A 13,222-nucleotide genomic window follows, 5' to 3' on the forward strand; every position below is an offset into this window, starting at 1 on the left:
ATGAGGGAAAGCTCTGGATTTGGATTCAGAGGACCTGGGTTCAACCTCCAGCTTTTTCACTACATACAATCTGTATGATCAGGTAGTAAATCCAGAAGTGAGGTAGCCTGGGGCATAGATAATGCACAGACCTTAGAGTCACTTCCTGCCTCTGATACTGTCTGTGTACCTTGGACATGTCCTTTCACTGCTTTGGACTTCAGATTCCTCAGATTTGTCAGCATGAGGGCTTTGGAAAGGTCTTGAAAGGTCCCTTTCAGTTCTTAAGAGAGATGATTGCTGTCTTTGTCCTTAGAAAGCAAAGCTGGTCTAAAAACCTTCCTAGAAGAGCTTCCTCCACCTGGGAGGAGAGTTCATTGGTGGTGCTGCTCTCTACCAACATTATCGGCCTGTCAGTTGACAGTTCTTAATGGGGAGTGGCATATGTTGTGTACGTATGTGTATTATGTTCACTGCTCCAGCAAACATGCCAGTAGGACTAGGCCCTGCTAGAGTGGGCAAATCACCTTACTTCTCTAGGACTCAGTTTCTTCCTCTGTAAAATTAGAGAGATGGACTAGATATCTGTAAAGATCTTTCCAGCTCTGAACTCTATGTCCTTTATGGATTATAAAAGTATGGGAATGGACTAGATATAACTCTAAACACTGTATTCCATGACCCCATTCATGGAATTTTGCAGCTGTCTACCTTGCTAATGCATTTAAAAGTGATGCTTCATAAATGCTTGTTGATTATCATATACTATTTCCAATTATAATCAGAGTTGTAAAAAGGAAAATTTTTTGTCCCCGGGGCAAGTACCACAAACCACACCTGGAGCAAGCAGCAAAATATCAACCTCAGTTGAGGGAGGTGGGGGAAGGGGAGGAGAAAGTGGTATAGAGATGTGGGACACTGAGGCAAGACTGATTCCTATGCAGGAAGTGAGAGAAGGGGAGAAAGACACATTAGGAAAAGCAGGAGAGGAGCTACCCCAAACCAACATCTGTTGGCTTCCTGTTTTAACTAATTATTCTAACTAGGTGTTAAGCTCTGTTGTTGCTGAAAGCTGCAAATGCTATTACTACATTCATCACCCAGAAGCAAGGCATCAGTTACACCACCCTAGTTACAGCTCTGATTGTGATGATCTCTGTTTAGGTCTTTATCTCCCACTGGGAGTTGGGGGTGGTGGTGGTGAGGGAACTAAACTGTAAGCCCCATCACGGCAAGGTTCATATCTTATCTAAGGTTCCTATCCCCCGCTCCCCCAGCACCTTGCACTGCACACAAAAAGCATTTAGTAACTATTTGATGAATTGTTACAACAGCTTACAGTGACCACTTTCTTTGCCAAACTCCTATCTCAGTTGTACTACTTAGTGGTTTTAGATGTGTTAGTCACATCTGCCCTAAGTAAAATTTGAACTCTTTGGAGGGACTCTCGTTTTATCTTTCTGTTTCTCTGAGAGTATCTAGCACAGGTCTGGGCACCCAAGTGCTCAATAAAAACTTACAGAACCACAAAATGTTAGAGCTGGAAGGGAACCCCACCTCCTCCACTTAGATATCTAATCTAATCTCCACCTTCCATTTAAAGGATGGGGAGACTGAAGCACAAAGAAGCAACACCACCTGCCAAAAGTTGAGAAAACAGTTAGTGGCAAAGGTGGGACCACAGCCCAAGCCTTCTGGCTCCCTACCTAGGGCTCCATCACCTGATGGACCTGAGCTGCTCCTATAGCTCCTCAGCTCATCTCAGAGAAAGCTTTTCCCTCTCCACCCTCCAGCATGTACACAGGAACACACACAAGAATTATATACTGGCTTCTGATATCATTTCCCCACCCTGGAGGAGATGCTTTTCCGCACTGTGTCCCTAACAAGAAGAAAGGCAATTGACATGTGAAAAGAAGCCACCCCCAGGCCAAACAAAGCCCCAGCACTGCCCACAACCAGCACTCCCCCTCAACCCCCACCCCAGCTGGCTGCTGACATTCAGGAAGTGCATAAGCTATGTGTCTGCACGCAGGGGGCCCCCAGCTGTTTGTGGGAGTGGCTGAATCTCTGAGGAACAGACTGTTGGGGCACAAGCTCGGACTGAGGCTGAAGAGGCCTTTCATTTCCCCTTTTTAAAAAAAAAACACCCTAGCAGGGCCTAGTCCTAGTGGCATGTTTGCTGGAGCAAGTGAACATATACACACACATACACAGCATACGCCACCCCCCATTAAGAACTGTCAACTGACAGGCCAGATAATGTTGGTAGAGAGCAGCACCACCAATGAACGCTCCTCCCAGGTGGAGGAAGCTCTTCTAGGAAGGTTTTTAGACCAGCTTTGCTTTCTAAGGACAAAGAAAGCAATCATCTCTCTAAGAACTGAAAGGGACATTTCAAGACCCTTCCAAAGCCTTCATGTTGACAAATCTGAGGAATCTGAAGTCCAAAGCAGTGAAATGACATATCCAAGGTACACAGTATCAGAGGCAGGATGTGACTCCAGGGTCTGTGCATTATCTATTGCCCCAGGCTACCTCACTTCTGGATTTACTACCTGAAGCACATGGTCTAACACCATATACCAGCATGCTATCTTGGGCCGATCTCCAATTTCTCCATGTATGGGAGCTTTGACTTCCCAAACAGATCATCTCTATGGACAGGGACTATAGCCTTCAGCTCTTGTCTCCCTCACAAGACTGGGTTCAAGCCCAGGTACACAGTACATATTGAGTAAAGACTTCAGATAATACAAGAGAAAGAAGGAGGAAGCTGGGAAGGAACTCAGTACCTGGAAGACAAGTACATTCATAGGTGGTATCTCCAGTCTGACGGCAGGTGCCTCCGTTCTGGCAGGGCGAGGGGTTGCATGGCACATACAGCAGCTCACAGTTCTGGCCAGTAAAGGCTGATCGGCAGACACATTGGTAGGAGCCAACCTCATTGTGACAGGTGCCCCCATTCTTGCAGATGGCAGGGTTCTGGTTACACTCGTTGACATCATGCTTGCAGGTAGGGCCGTGGAAACCAGGTGGGCATCCACAGATATAGCTGGACTCAAAGGGCAGGCACTGCCCACCATTGGCACAGGGATTGGATGCACAAGGGTCAGCCTGTTGGCATGTCTTACCTGGGGGAAAGAGGTAGAAAGAAGGAATGTCAACCATTCACACTTACCATTCTGCTTTTCCTATCTGTTATCTTACCTTATCCTTACCATAGCCTTGTGATGTAGACAGGGCAGGTAGAGTCATTCAGAATTTACAGAGAAGGAAACTGAAGGCCCAAGAGGCAGAGGATTTAGAGCTGGACAGGGCCTTATGAACTATCTAATCCAACAAAACCAAGGTCCAGTGAGATTAAGTGATTAAAAAAACTGAGGTTTAAAGGCATCTGACTCTATCCCCTTTGCCACAACTACAAGGGGAGATTCAACTTAGTGCAGATATCACCAACTAGATATGAGGAGACCTGAGTTTTGGTCCCTGATCCATTATTTACTAGCTGGGGAACCTCTGGCTAGTGGACCCCTTCTGCAGCCTGGTGAAGCCTATGGATCCCTTCTCAGAAATGTTTTTAAATGCATAAAAATAAAATACATAGGATTACAAAGAAAACCAATTATACTGAAACACAGTTATTAAGATATTTAAAAATAAAAAAACAAACAAAAAAAAACCCCAGTTCACAGACCTCCCCGCCCCCCAGGTTAAGAACCCCTACCCCAGAAGTTCAGGCTTCTTCTTACCTGACCATCCTGGGGGACAGCGGCACTTGAAGTCAGTGAGTGTCATGAGTTCACAGGTGCCTCCATTCCGGCAAGGGTTATTCAAACAGGCATTGTCCTCTGGTGTCAGGCAAAGCCGGTCAGAGAAGCCCAGGCGGCAGGTGCAGGCATAGTCCACTATGCTGCCCTGGATGACCGTATGGCAGGTGCCAGCATTCTTGCATGGGGAACTGAGGCAAGGGTTGGGGGCTTGACATCGCTCACCAACATAGGGTCCACTGCAACTGTAAGGTGGAAAACATACAAGTGATTGGTCCCCCGTCCAGTAAGCCCTCACCTCTTGGCCATCAAGATAGTTCTTTGTCTTAGCTCTTCTTCTGTAAAGTTCAAAGATAGGTAGTTGGTACTAATTTCACAAAGAGAGAAGATTAAGACTGGAAGAGATCAGGTAGCTTACCCAAGCTAATTATGACCTAGGTAGCAAATGCAAAAGTTCTAACTCTAGACCCTTGCAACTTAGGAACCACAATTCTCACTGGGAGTTTAGCTTCCTCTATGATCTCCTCCCCCTTTCCCACAGATTAGCAGCTCTCCAAAAGCAAGGCTCTAGTCCCCTCCCATCAGATAAAGTGAGGCGAGTGACTAGGTTTTCCTCTGTCAGACTGGTGGCCCACGGTCACAGACTGTGTCTTCTACCACAGTAGGGGATCCCATTGAGGACAGGGACACCTTCATGTCTCTCCATAGAGCACACATTTGACCAAAAGCACCTTCAACCAGAGTGATCCTGCAAAAATGAGGGGCTCAAGCAAGGGAATAAAAAAGACTTAGGGAGGCAGAAAAGTGGAATTCCAAGCAAAAGCTATCTCTGCCATTATCCTGCAACTCCACAATCCTGGACACCCCAAGATTTACTTCTAAAACCTCCAGTCCCCTCTGTTCCTCTCCCCTGCTGAACAACAACCACAGCAAAGATATCCCTTTCATGTCTGCTTGCCAGCCTGTGCCAGCCAGACTACTCTGCCACCTGTTGCTACATTTTCCAGAGCATGAGGGAAGCCATAAATCACCTGATTAAAAGAAGTGATAGGCCATCTCTCAGCCACCTCTGCCTCCCATTCCCCTCCCCTTAGAGAAGGGCAAATAAAAATCCCTGGGACCAGCAGAGCATCACCGTTCCCAGCCCAACACCCCTGCCCAGAGCAGCATCAGGTGTCTTTCACACAAGCTGGTCAGAATGAGGTACGCTGCTTACGGCTGCCTCAATGCTCAGAATCTCCATATGTGAATGGCATTGCACTTGGGGCTCTAACACAGTGAGCTTGCATAAATTAATTCACTTTTCTAGGCCTCATTGTCCCCATCTGTAACAAGAGGATAAGAAAAAACATCCTACCAGACATTTCTGTCCTAAACTATCAAATGACCCTGGCGAAGTAGAAAGAATCAGAGCACCCAGGTTCAAATCCTACCTCTACCATTCACTACCTGTGTTGACACCTTGGGGAGAGGTCACTTGAACTTTTTAGGATTCAGGTTCCTCATCTGGAAAATGACTAAATAATTTTTAAGGTTTTTTTTTCAGTCCTAAATCCTGTGGTTGAAATGGATTTGAGAATTCTCTGCCAAGTTAAACCCCATACAAATATTCAGTAATAGTATTCTATATAGAGAGTATTACTCTGGACACAGCTGCTGTCATCTCCAGAGGATAATGAAAGCCTCTCCAGCAATGAAAAGGAGTTAACCAACTACTCAGAATTTCAAACCATGGTGACAGAAGGCCCTAACTTACTCCCACAAGACTTAGGTTTGTTTGTTTTTTTTCTAGCCTAATATGTGTCTCTCTCACCTTCTTTTAACAAGTCACTGGGAATAAAAAGCACACCCAGGCCGGCCCTGTGCCTGTTAATTTTAACACTCACATCCAAAACACCACAATGCTACAAGCCAGAGAATCTGCAGAAGAAATTCTGCATTTTGTGGACTGTACTATAGGGTTTTATTTGTGACCAAAGGCTAGGCCTTGCGTAATTCCTTTATACTCTGGACCTTCCTTTGGACTATTGTTCATGGACTCTTTCTAAAGTGGGCTGAATTCCCCACAATTCCATGCTCAGACAGACCATTTTTAGAAAACAAAACAAAAACATAAACAACTTCCCTTTTGAGTTCCAATTCTCTTTCTAGTTTAATTTCCAGGTACAAGATCAGCTTGAAAATAAAAATAGAAAAACACATACTTATCAGAGGGGAGATAGAAGATGCTGTAAGGGTGGGGGGATGCCCAGGATGGAGGAGCAGGAGGAGGGACACATTTAGAAGATCAGAGGAGAATTGGATTTAAAGATATAAGGGATCTCAGAACAAAAAAATTTCAGAGCTGGAAGGGAACTTCCAGAGCATCACTTCTTGTCCTCATTTTACAGGAAGAAACTAAGGGTCCAATGAATGTGCCACAGAACATCGGTGGAAGCCCTGACAGGTGGGTCCCTATGATGGCTTCCCAGAAAGGAGCTGCACTTCTCAATAGTTGCTATATAAATTGCCTTGTCCCAAAACTCCTTTTCTAAGATGAACCTGAGCTGGGCCAGGAGAATCAATCTATCTTCCCTCTGCCAGCCATTTAGCTCTGTCTGATGAGCTCAGGGAGGGAGAGCAAGAAAAGACTCAAAATGGACACTCAGCCCTGCCATCTGTTACCAGAAGCCAAAAGGGCCAGAGCAACTGGCATGAGGAAAACAAAAGCCCCCAAGGATGGGAGGGATGGGGGGATGGCCCGGGGAATTAACTTGTTTCCTGACACGGGACAGAGTTGTGGCCATCGATGGTCATCAGCTCTTAGCAGTTGGAGAGTAAAGAGATTTGCTTCTGTCAGAGAGGCCAAAACTAACAAACTGGCCAGCCTACTCCAGTGGGGGCCAATCCCATTTCTTTTACACTCTAAGATTCTGCCAGAACCCAGAGTTATACCAAATGGCCTACAGTTAGCTAAGAGCAGCAGGTGCTGAATTCAAACCCAGATCCTTGAACTCCTCCAATGTTCTCTTCCCTCTACCATCGTGCCCCAAATAGAGAATACTGGGGTTAATTCCACCAGCAGTGATTCTCCATCCTCTTCATACCCCACTCCGTCTAGCCAGTTTGGAAAGCAGGCAAGAGGAAGGATTAGAAAGGAAAAAGGATCTTTACCCACTCACCACCCCTTTTCTCCCCTCCCCCCAAGTGAATGTCAATGCCCTCTATTGTTAGATAGACGTTTGGGCACAGGAGAAAAGGCTCTTTTTTCTTTCCCAAACTGATGACAAGGATAGCTAGAAGGGAGTGGGAAGGAAGATGGGGAGGAGAAAGGGGAAGGGGGGATGGGTAGTTAGGAAGAGACAGAGGGCACTTGATCAAAGATTTCTGAGGCCTCCTCATCAACACCCACTGGCACACATCTTCCTCCTGCCTGTCTCTTCTTTCAACATGAGATGTCAATCCCACCTCTGGCTAGACTCTCCTGTCATGATTAACTGAAAATACTGGGGAATGTCCAGTGAAGCTGAGAAGGGTGAGATCAGCCAGACCTGCTTTGGCCTCCCAGGAATACCCTGAGACTTATATCCAGGAATTATATATGCATGGGCCCTCACTCTCCAACCAACCTCAATTTCCCATAGTAGGCAGAGGGAGAACACCATGCTGCTTATATACCACACTAGTGGACTTCAGCTTATGCAGTTCCCTGTAGCCAACAATACCACCCCCCCAAAAAAAACCCCAAAAACCAATCCTGTAACCCATCTAGCTTTAACAAACACTTAACATCATCAGGTGAAGATGAAACCTGGGAGAGCCCCCATCCCCTTCACCACCTGGTTTCTAAAAGCAGAATTACAAGGGAAGAGAGACCTCAAGGACAACTAAGTTTCTCCATTTCATCCTCCCTTCTCTCACCCCTCCACTTTTCTAATTCGAATTTCATTGTTGAGGATTGTGTGAGAATTTGTAAGGATTCAGGGATATTTCGAGTTAATGAGATTGTATTATCCCAGACCAATGTGAAGGAAAATGTGTCTAATAAATCAGGCATCTGCTCTCCGGACAAAGGGCGGCTGGAGGGAGCAGGTGCACATTTTAATAAGGAAGAGCAGCTGCTGAGCCTGACGGCCAATAGCCAGGCCCGGACCCAGGCAATGGGGGGTGGGGAGGGACAGGAGGCTAGGTTTCTGGGTGGCTCAATAAATATCCTCCAGTTTGAGAATGCAACAGGCTGCCTCTGGGAGCTGGCTGCTCTTATGAGAGAGACCATTGTCCACCGGGGCTGTGGGCCCAGGAGCAAGGAAAGAGTGAAGGCATGTTTGCCTGTCCCCAAACTCCCGTCATCTTTGTCCCTATACTGGGCGCTATCCCCCTTCCCTACCAGAGATGGGCACTTTAGTCTTGTTTATTTCTTCCAGAATCACCATGAGGGAAAACAGGTTTGGATCATGAAAAGAAGGAGCGAATGTTTTATGTTTTCTTTAATATAAAAGTAAAATGCTTCTCTGGTGAGAACATAAAGGAAAAGTGTCTCCCCTCTCCCCCATCCTCTTTCCCCACTCCCCATTTCCAGAAGGTGGACAAATAAGATAGCAAGATTGTAGCCCAACTCCAGTGGTTTGTGAAGGGAAACTCAGAGAGGTGTGAATTGCCTGTTAGTAATAAGATCTCAGAGAAAAATTCTAGACTGAGCTCCTTTGTCAAAGAAGATTGATTCATTAGATGTTTACATTCAAAGTGTATGTGACAGGGAACAGGGAGCAGAGAGGGGGGAGAAGAAAGGCGGGGAAAAGGAATGAAAAAAATCTAGTGTCTTCTGCTGTGGTCTTCATACCAGCCTGGAGCTGGAAAGGAAGGCAGAGGAACCTCTCAAAGAAAGCCCCTCTACACTTACTAACAAGCAAAAGGCAAAACCACCCCCACTTTTCTTATTTTTCCATATCAACTTATACATGGGCCTTTCAACCCCACACAGTCCCTTCCTACTCCAAGCCCTGATGGTAGCAATGTCTAACTCTATACCCTGAAAGGAGGGTGGAGGGGATACTTTGGGGCTATTAGAAAGACCCCAGACCTTCAGAAAAGCCCAGCCAAAGACTAGGAATCACTCAATGTGATAAAAGCAGGTAGAAGCAGGTTGTTTGCCAACCAAGCCAGAGTCCTAGCCATGCATTTTGGTCTGATGTATTCCAGCAAGGATTAGTGAGATTAACATGGGAAAAAAGAGGGTCGAAGAGAAAGGCCTTAAGGATACTCCATGCCAAATGCACAGGATCAACGTTGCACTAAAGGTCAAGAGACCCCAAATTCTAATCCAGGCTGCTATTAACTCTGCACCATAGGGGCCTGCTCCTCCTTCCTGCTAATCACCCCTCCTTACAATTCACTCTCCTAGAGTAATTAAATCACCTTCCCTAACTCATAGTTCACATGGATTTACCCTCTTCTCAGCTCCTCCTATGGCACTTACTGTGGGAACCATTCATGTTTGCAAATCATAAGTGTTTTTGTATTGTTATTTAAATATCTCCTGTTGGTCTTTAAATCTGTTTGCCAAATAAAAGTAAGCTCCCCAAGGGTAAGAGACTATGTCTCCTCTTTGTCTCTGAGCACATAGTAGTTGTTCAGTCCATGGACCAACTGTCCATGGGGTTTTCTTGGCAAAGATACCGTAGTGGTTTGCCATTTCCTTCTCCAATTTTACACAGGCAGGGGTTAAGTGACATGCCCAAGGTCACACATCTATAAGTATCTAAATTCACATTTGAACTATGGTCTTTCTGACACCAGGTCCAGCGCTCTCTCCACCTATCTACCCCAACCATATAGTACCAAATTAATAAACAGATAACTGAACTTGACTTAACCAGCTCATCACATCTGTCTGTAGCAGCTGCTTCAACATATGATTAATTTACATTAAAAGATGCTTAGGAAGGAGAGGTCTTGTGTTCTTTCCTTTTATATTTTACATGCTTGGTATATTTCCTCTCCAGCAGTGACCGGGCACCCTCAAAAGAAGTCACTTCTGTGAGAGAATGGGCAATTTAGCTGTTACACTTCTCTCAAGCAAGGACCACCCAATTCCCATCTCCCTCTAACATTCCTCACTGTAATAACTGAGTCCGAACCCGCATTTCCTAAAACCATCTCAGGCTCTTTTTTCAAGTTTTCTCATCCAGGATCATCACATCTGTGAAAATCACACATGCCACTCAACAAAATTACGTCACTGATATCAGCTGTGAAATTCTGGGGCACAGGGGTTCTAAACACTTACCTCTTACCTTACAAAGTGGTGGAAAGAGAACCGCACTAAAGTAAGAGTATAAGACCTGGGACTTAAGTCTTGGCTGTGTCCCTAGGTGACTGTCATGGCCCCTCCCTGGGCCTCAGTTTCCCCTGGTGTAAAATGAAAGACTTGAGTTAGAGGACCCTTAAGGGCCTTTCCAATTCTTAGCTGCTCTACTGCTAAATCAGAGAATTGTGTTTGTCACTAGGCACCACTGGCTCTACCCATAAGAGCTGCAGAGAAATATTTTCCACCTGTTGAGCACCTCAAGTAGTAATATCTATAAAGATATGTTATATATTACATATAATGTTACATATTATATAAAGAGTTTTCTCTAGCCTCTTTCAAACTGGAAACTCCCTTTAATTAGCAAGGACTTATAAAGTGACTACCATGTGTATAGCAGAATACAGATCTTTGCCATCATACTTTCTGGGAAGGAGGGAGGGGTGGGTGGGTGAAGAAGATATACCAACAACAAAAAGATGCCTAGCCTTGGACGTTGATTTTGCTTCTCAAAATAACAACAGTGATGCCATTTAACTTCCCAAAGCACTTTCACATCCACTAATCTCATTCATGCTCCACCACCAAGCACCAGAATAGTGAAGTAAGTTGTACAAAGGAATACAGTGAGTTAATGGCAAAAGGCAGAGCCCAGTCAACAACTGACTCTCAGTCCTGGGCTCTTTCTATTCCCTCCACACCATTCTGGTCCTTGGTTTCTCTACAGGAGCATAAAATGAGGATGAAAATTCCCGCTCCACACTCCTTCTAAGGGAGGCTTGTGGGGGGATGAAGGAGAATTTCAGAGACAGTGTGGAGAGAACTGAGCAGACTACTTACTGAAGGAAGCTACCTCAAAGCCAATCTTGGCCCAGGAGCAGCAGGCTTCCGGCCGAGGAGGGGGAGAATGCAAGTTAAATGGTGCTCTGTCTGTGGTTCAAAAAATATTGCCTCCCCCTTTGTTCCCTCATTTCAATATTTCCCCTGTACTGGGCTCCTGCCTTTTCCCCCACCAGCACTGGGCTGGCTCCCTGTTAGCGCGATCTCTATAGAAATGTGACTCCTGAAAGCATCCCCAGGCAGATGTTGCTGTGACCTTTCACCCAAGACTAATTCTAAGTTTGGCTGTTTTCCTTTCTAAGCTAAGCTGCCATCTGCCACCCCCAGGGGACAGATGACAATTCCCTCCTCCCTCTAAATGAGAAGAGATAGAAGGGATGGAAAGACAGAGACCGGAAGGAGAGAAAGCAATAGGGAAGAGGGGAGAGGCAGAAGAGATACCTGTTGACTTATACACATAAAACCAGGGACTTCCCTATAACGGGGGAAGAGTTCTCTGTTCTGCACTGAGGTTCTGTTCAATGTGGGCAAAAGCATAGGGTGTGGAGGGGAGAGCAGGGGAACACAACTTCCTTATCCTGATGTCTGTGGGCCATGGCTCTGTCTGAGAAACGTCTTTGGAGACCACCTACTGGAAAAGCCCATATGGGAACGGTGAAACTGGTATCTAGTTGGACAAAACCAGACTCCTTGGGGTGTCAGAGAGCATCCCTACTCCCAAGACAAAGAGATTAGGGTGAAGCTTGTCCAAGCTATCCATGGGAGCACCTCACTCAGACAACTGGCACTAAGCCTTTGGGAATTAGTAAAACTCTCCATTTGCTTCCCTTTAAAACAGACTCAGCCTAAGACGATCAGGATTTACAGCCTCCCAAATCTGGCTTCGACCTACGGTTCCCCTTTCATCACTCTACCTCCCTTTGTTTTCTTCTCTCTAGCCACTGTTCTCCCCACTCTCATTCTGCCCCTCCTGCCTTGGTACTCGCTCCCTAGGGCATTCCATGACCAAAATCAACTTCCTCCCATTTCTATAATCTGAATCCTCCTTCCTTCACAGTGCAGCTCAAGTACCACCATTCCTATGCAACCCACCCTGATGCCCAGCTAAAAATCACCTCTTTTTCCTAAAAGTTGTTATAGTGCTTTGTCTAGCTCAGGGCTTCTTAAACTTTTTCTACTTGAGTCCCTCTTAGCACTTCTCAAACTATGGGTAGCAACGCCCTGTGGAGACCCACAGTTTAAGAAGTGCTGGTCACTTTTGCCCTAGTCTATCTTACATCAATACTAACCTGTATACAAGAGAGATAAGTTCCTTGAGGGGAGAGACTAATTTTTCTGCTTTGTATCCCTCCTCTAGCTCTGCACACAGTTGATGCTCAATGATTATCTCTTAAATTGAGTCATGGAGAGTTTCTTTGATAAAAGGAGTCTTTATTTTACAAAGAGAACAAGATTTCAGGAGAGTACTTATTTGGCATGATAAAAGGAACCTTTATTTTGCAAAGAGAAGATTTCAGAACAGCACCAATTTGGCATCCAAAATAACTTAAACATTTGATTTATATCCAAATGGAAAGCTCTCTAATGCATAAATTGGGAAACCCCTGCATTTAAAAAAAGAAATCATAAGATTTTAGGATTTAGAACTAAAAAAGGGCACAGAGGTTATCTAGCCCAACCCCTTCATTTTAAAGATGAGGACCCAGAGACTTTTAAGAGACTTGCTCAATATCATTCAGGCAGCTAAGAGGCCTAGCCAGATTAGAACCAGAGACTAGTGATGCATTAATGAGCAGATAGCAGTTTGCTGGGAGGTCTCCAATGGAATGGCTTGGGGCTCTGTCCCAGCCTTTGTGCTGCTGGGCATTTTTAATGATGCTTTAGATGAAGGCACAGATGGTTTCCTTATCAAACTTGCAGCTGACACAAAGGAGAAAGGGATCACTAGTACATAGAATGAGAAAATCAGTATCCAAAAAGATCTAGACATACTAGAATACATTCAGTCAAATGGGAATAAATGTTAAGTCCTATGCTTGTGTTAAGAAATAAATCAACCCTACAAGTACAGGCTAGGGAATGAGAGGGGAGAGCTGGTCTAACTAGACAATGGTTCCCATGACAAGAAACAGTCTCAAAACTGGGACTTTCAGTAGAACATCAGTAAGGACTTGTTGAAGGGTGAATGGTGTCGAAGTGTCAAAGAGCATGGTATAGAGAAGTAGAGGCCTGGGTGGAAATTAAGAAATAAATTTTGGTCTTAGGGTTGTTTCCTAGCTTTGTGACCTTGGGCAACTCACTTTCTATTTGGGTTTATTTACTCATCTGTATACTGATGGGAATTGGG

At 45.2% G+C, this 13,222-nt stretch overlaps 1 protein-coding gene across 1 annotated transcript in view; it reads right to left on the reverse strand.

Annotated features, from left to right (window-relative positions):
* The window catches only part of NOTCH1 (notch receptor 1), a 74,516-nt gene that overhangs the window by 39,101 nt on the left and 22,193 nt on the right, over positions 1–13,222 (reverse strand). The window contains 2 exon segments of the mRNA XM_020981907.2: positions 2,775–3,113; positions 3,732–3,994. Coding sequence (XP_020837566.1) covers positions 2,775–3,113; positions 3,732–3,994 — 602 coding nt within the window.

This window comes from Phascolarctos cinereus, unplaced genomic scaffold, assembly GCF_003287225.1.
Source record: "Phascolarctos cinereus isolate Bilbo 61053 unplaced genomic scaffold, phaCin_HiC Scaffold_2;HRSCAF=192, whole genome shotgun sequence".
Classification (NCBI taxonomy): domain Eukaryota; kingdom Metazoa; phylum Chordata; class Mammalia; order Diprotodontia; family Phascolarctidae; genus Phascolarctos; species Phascolarctos cinereus.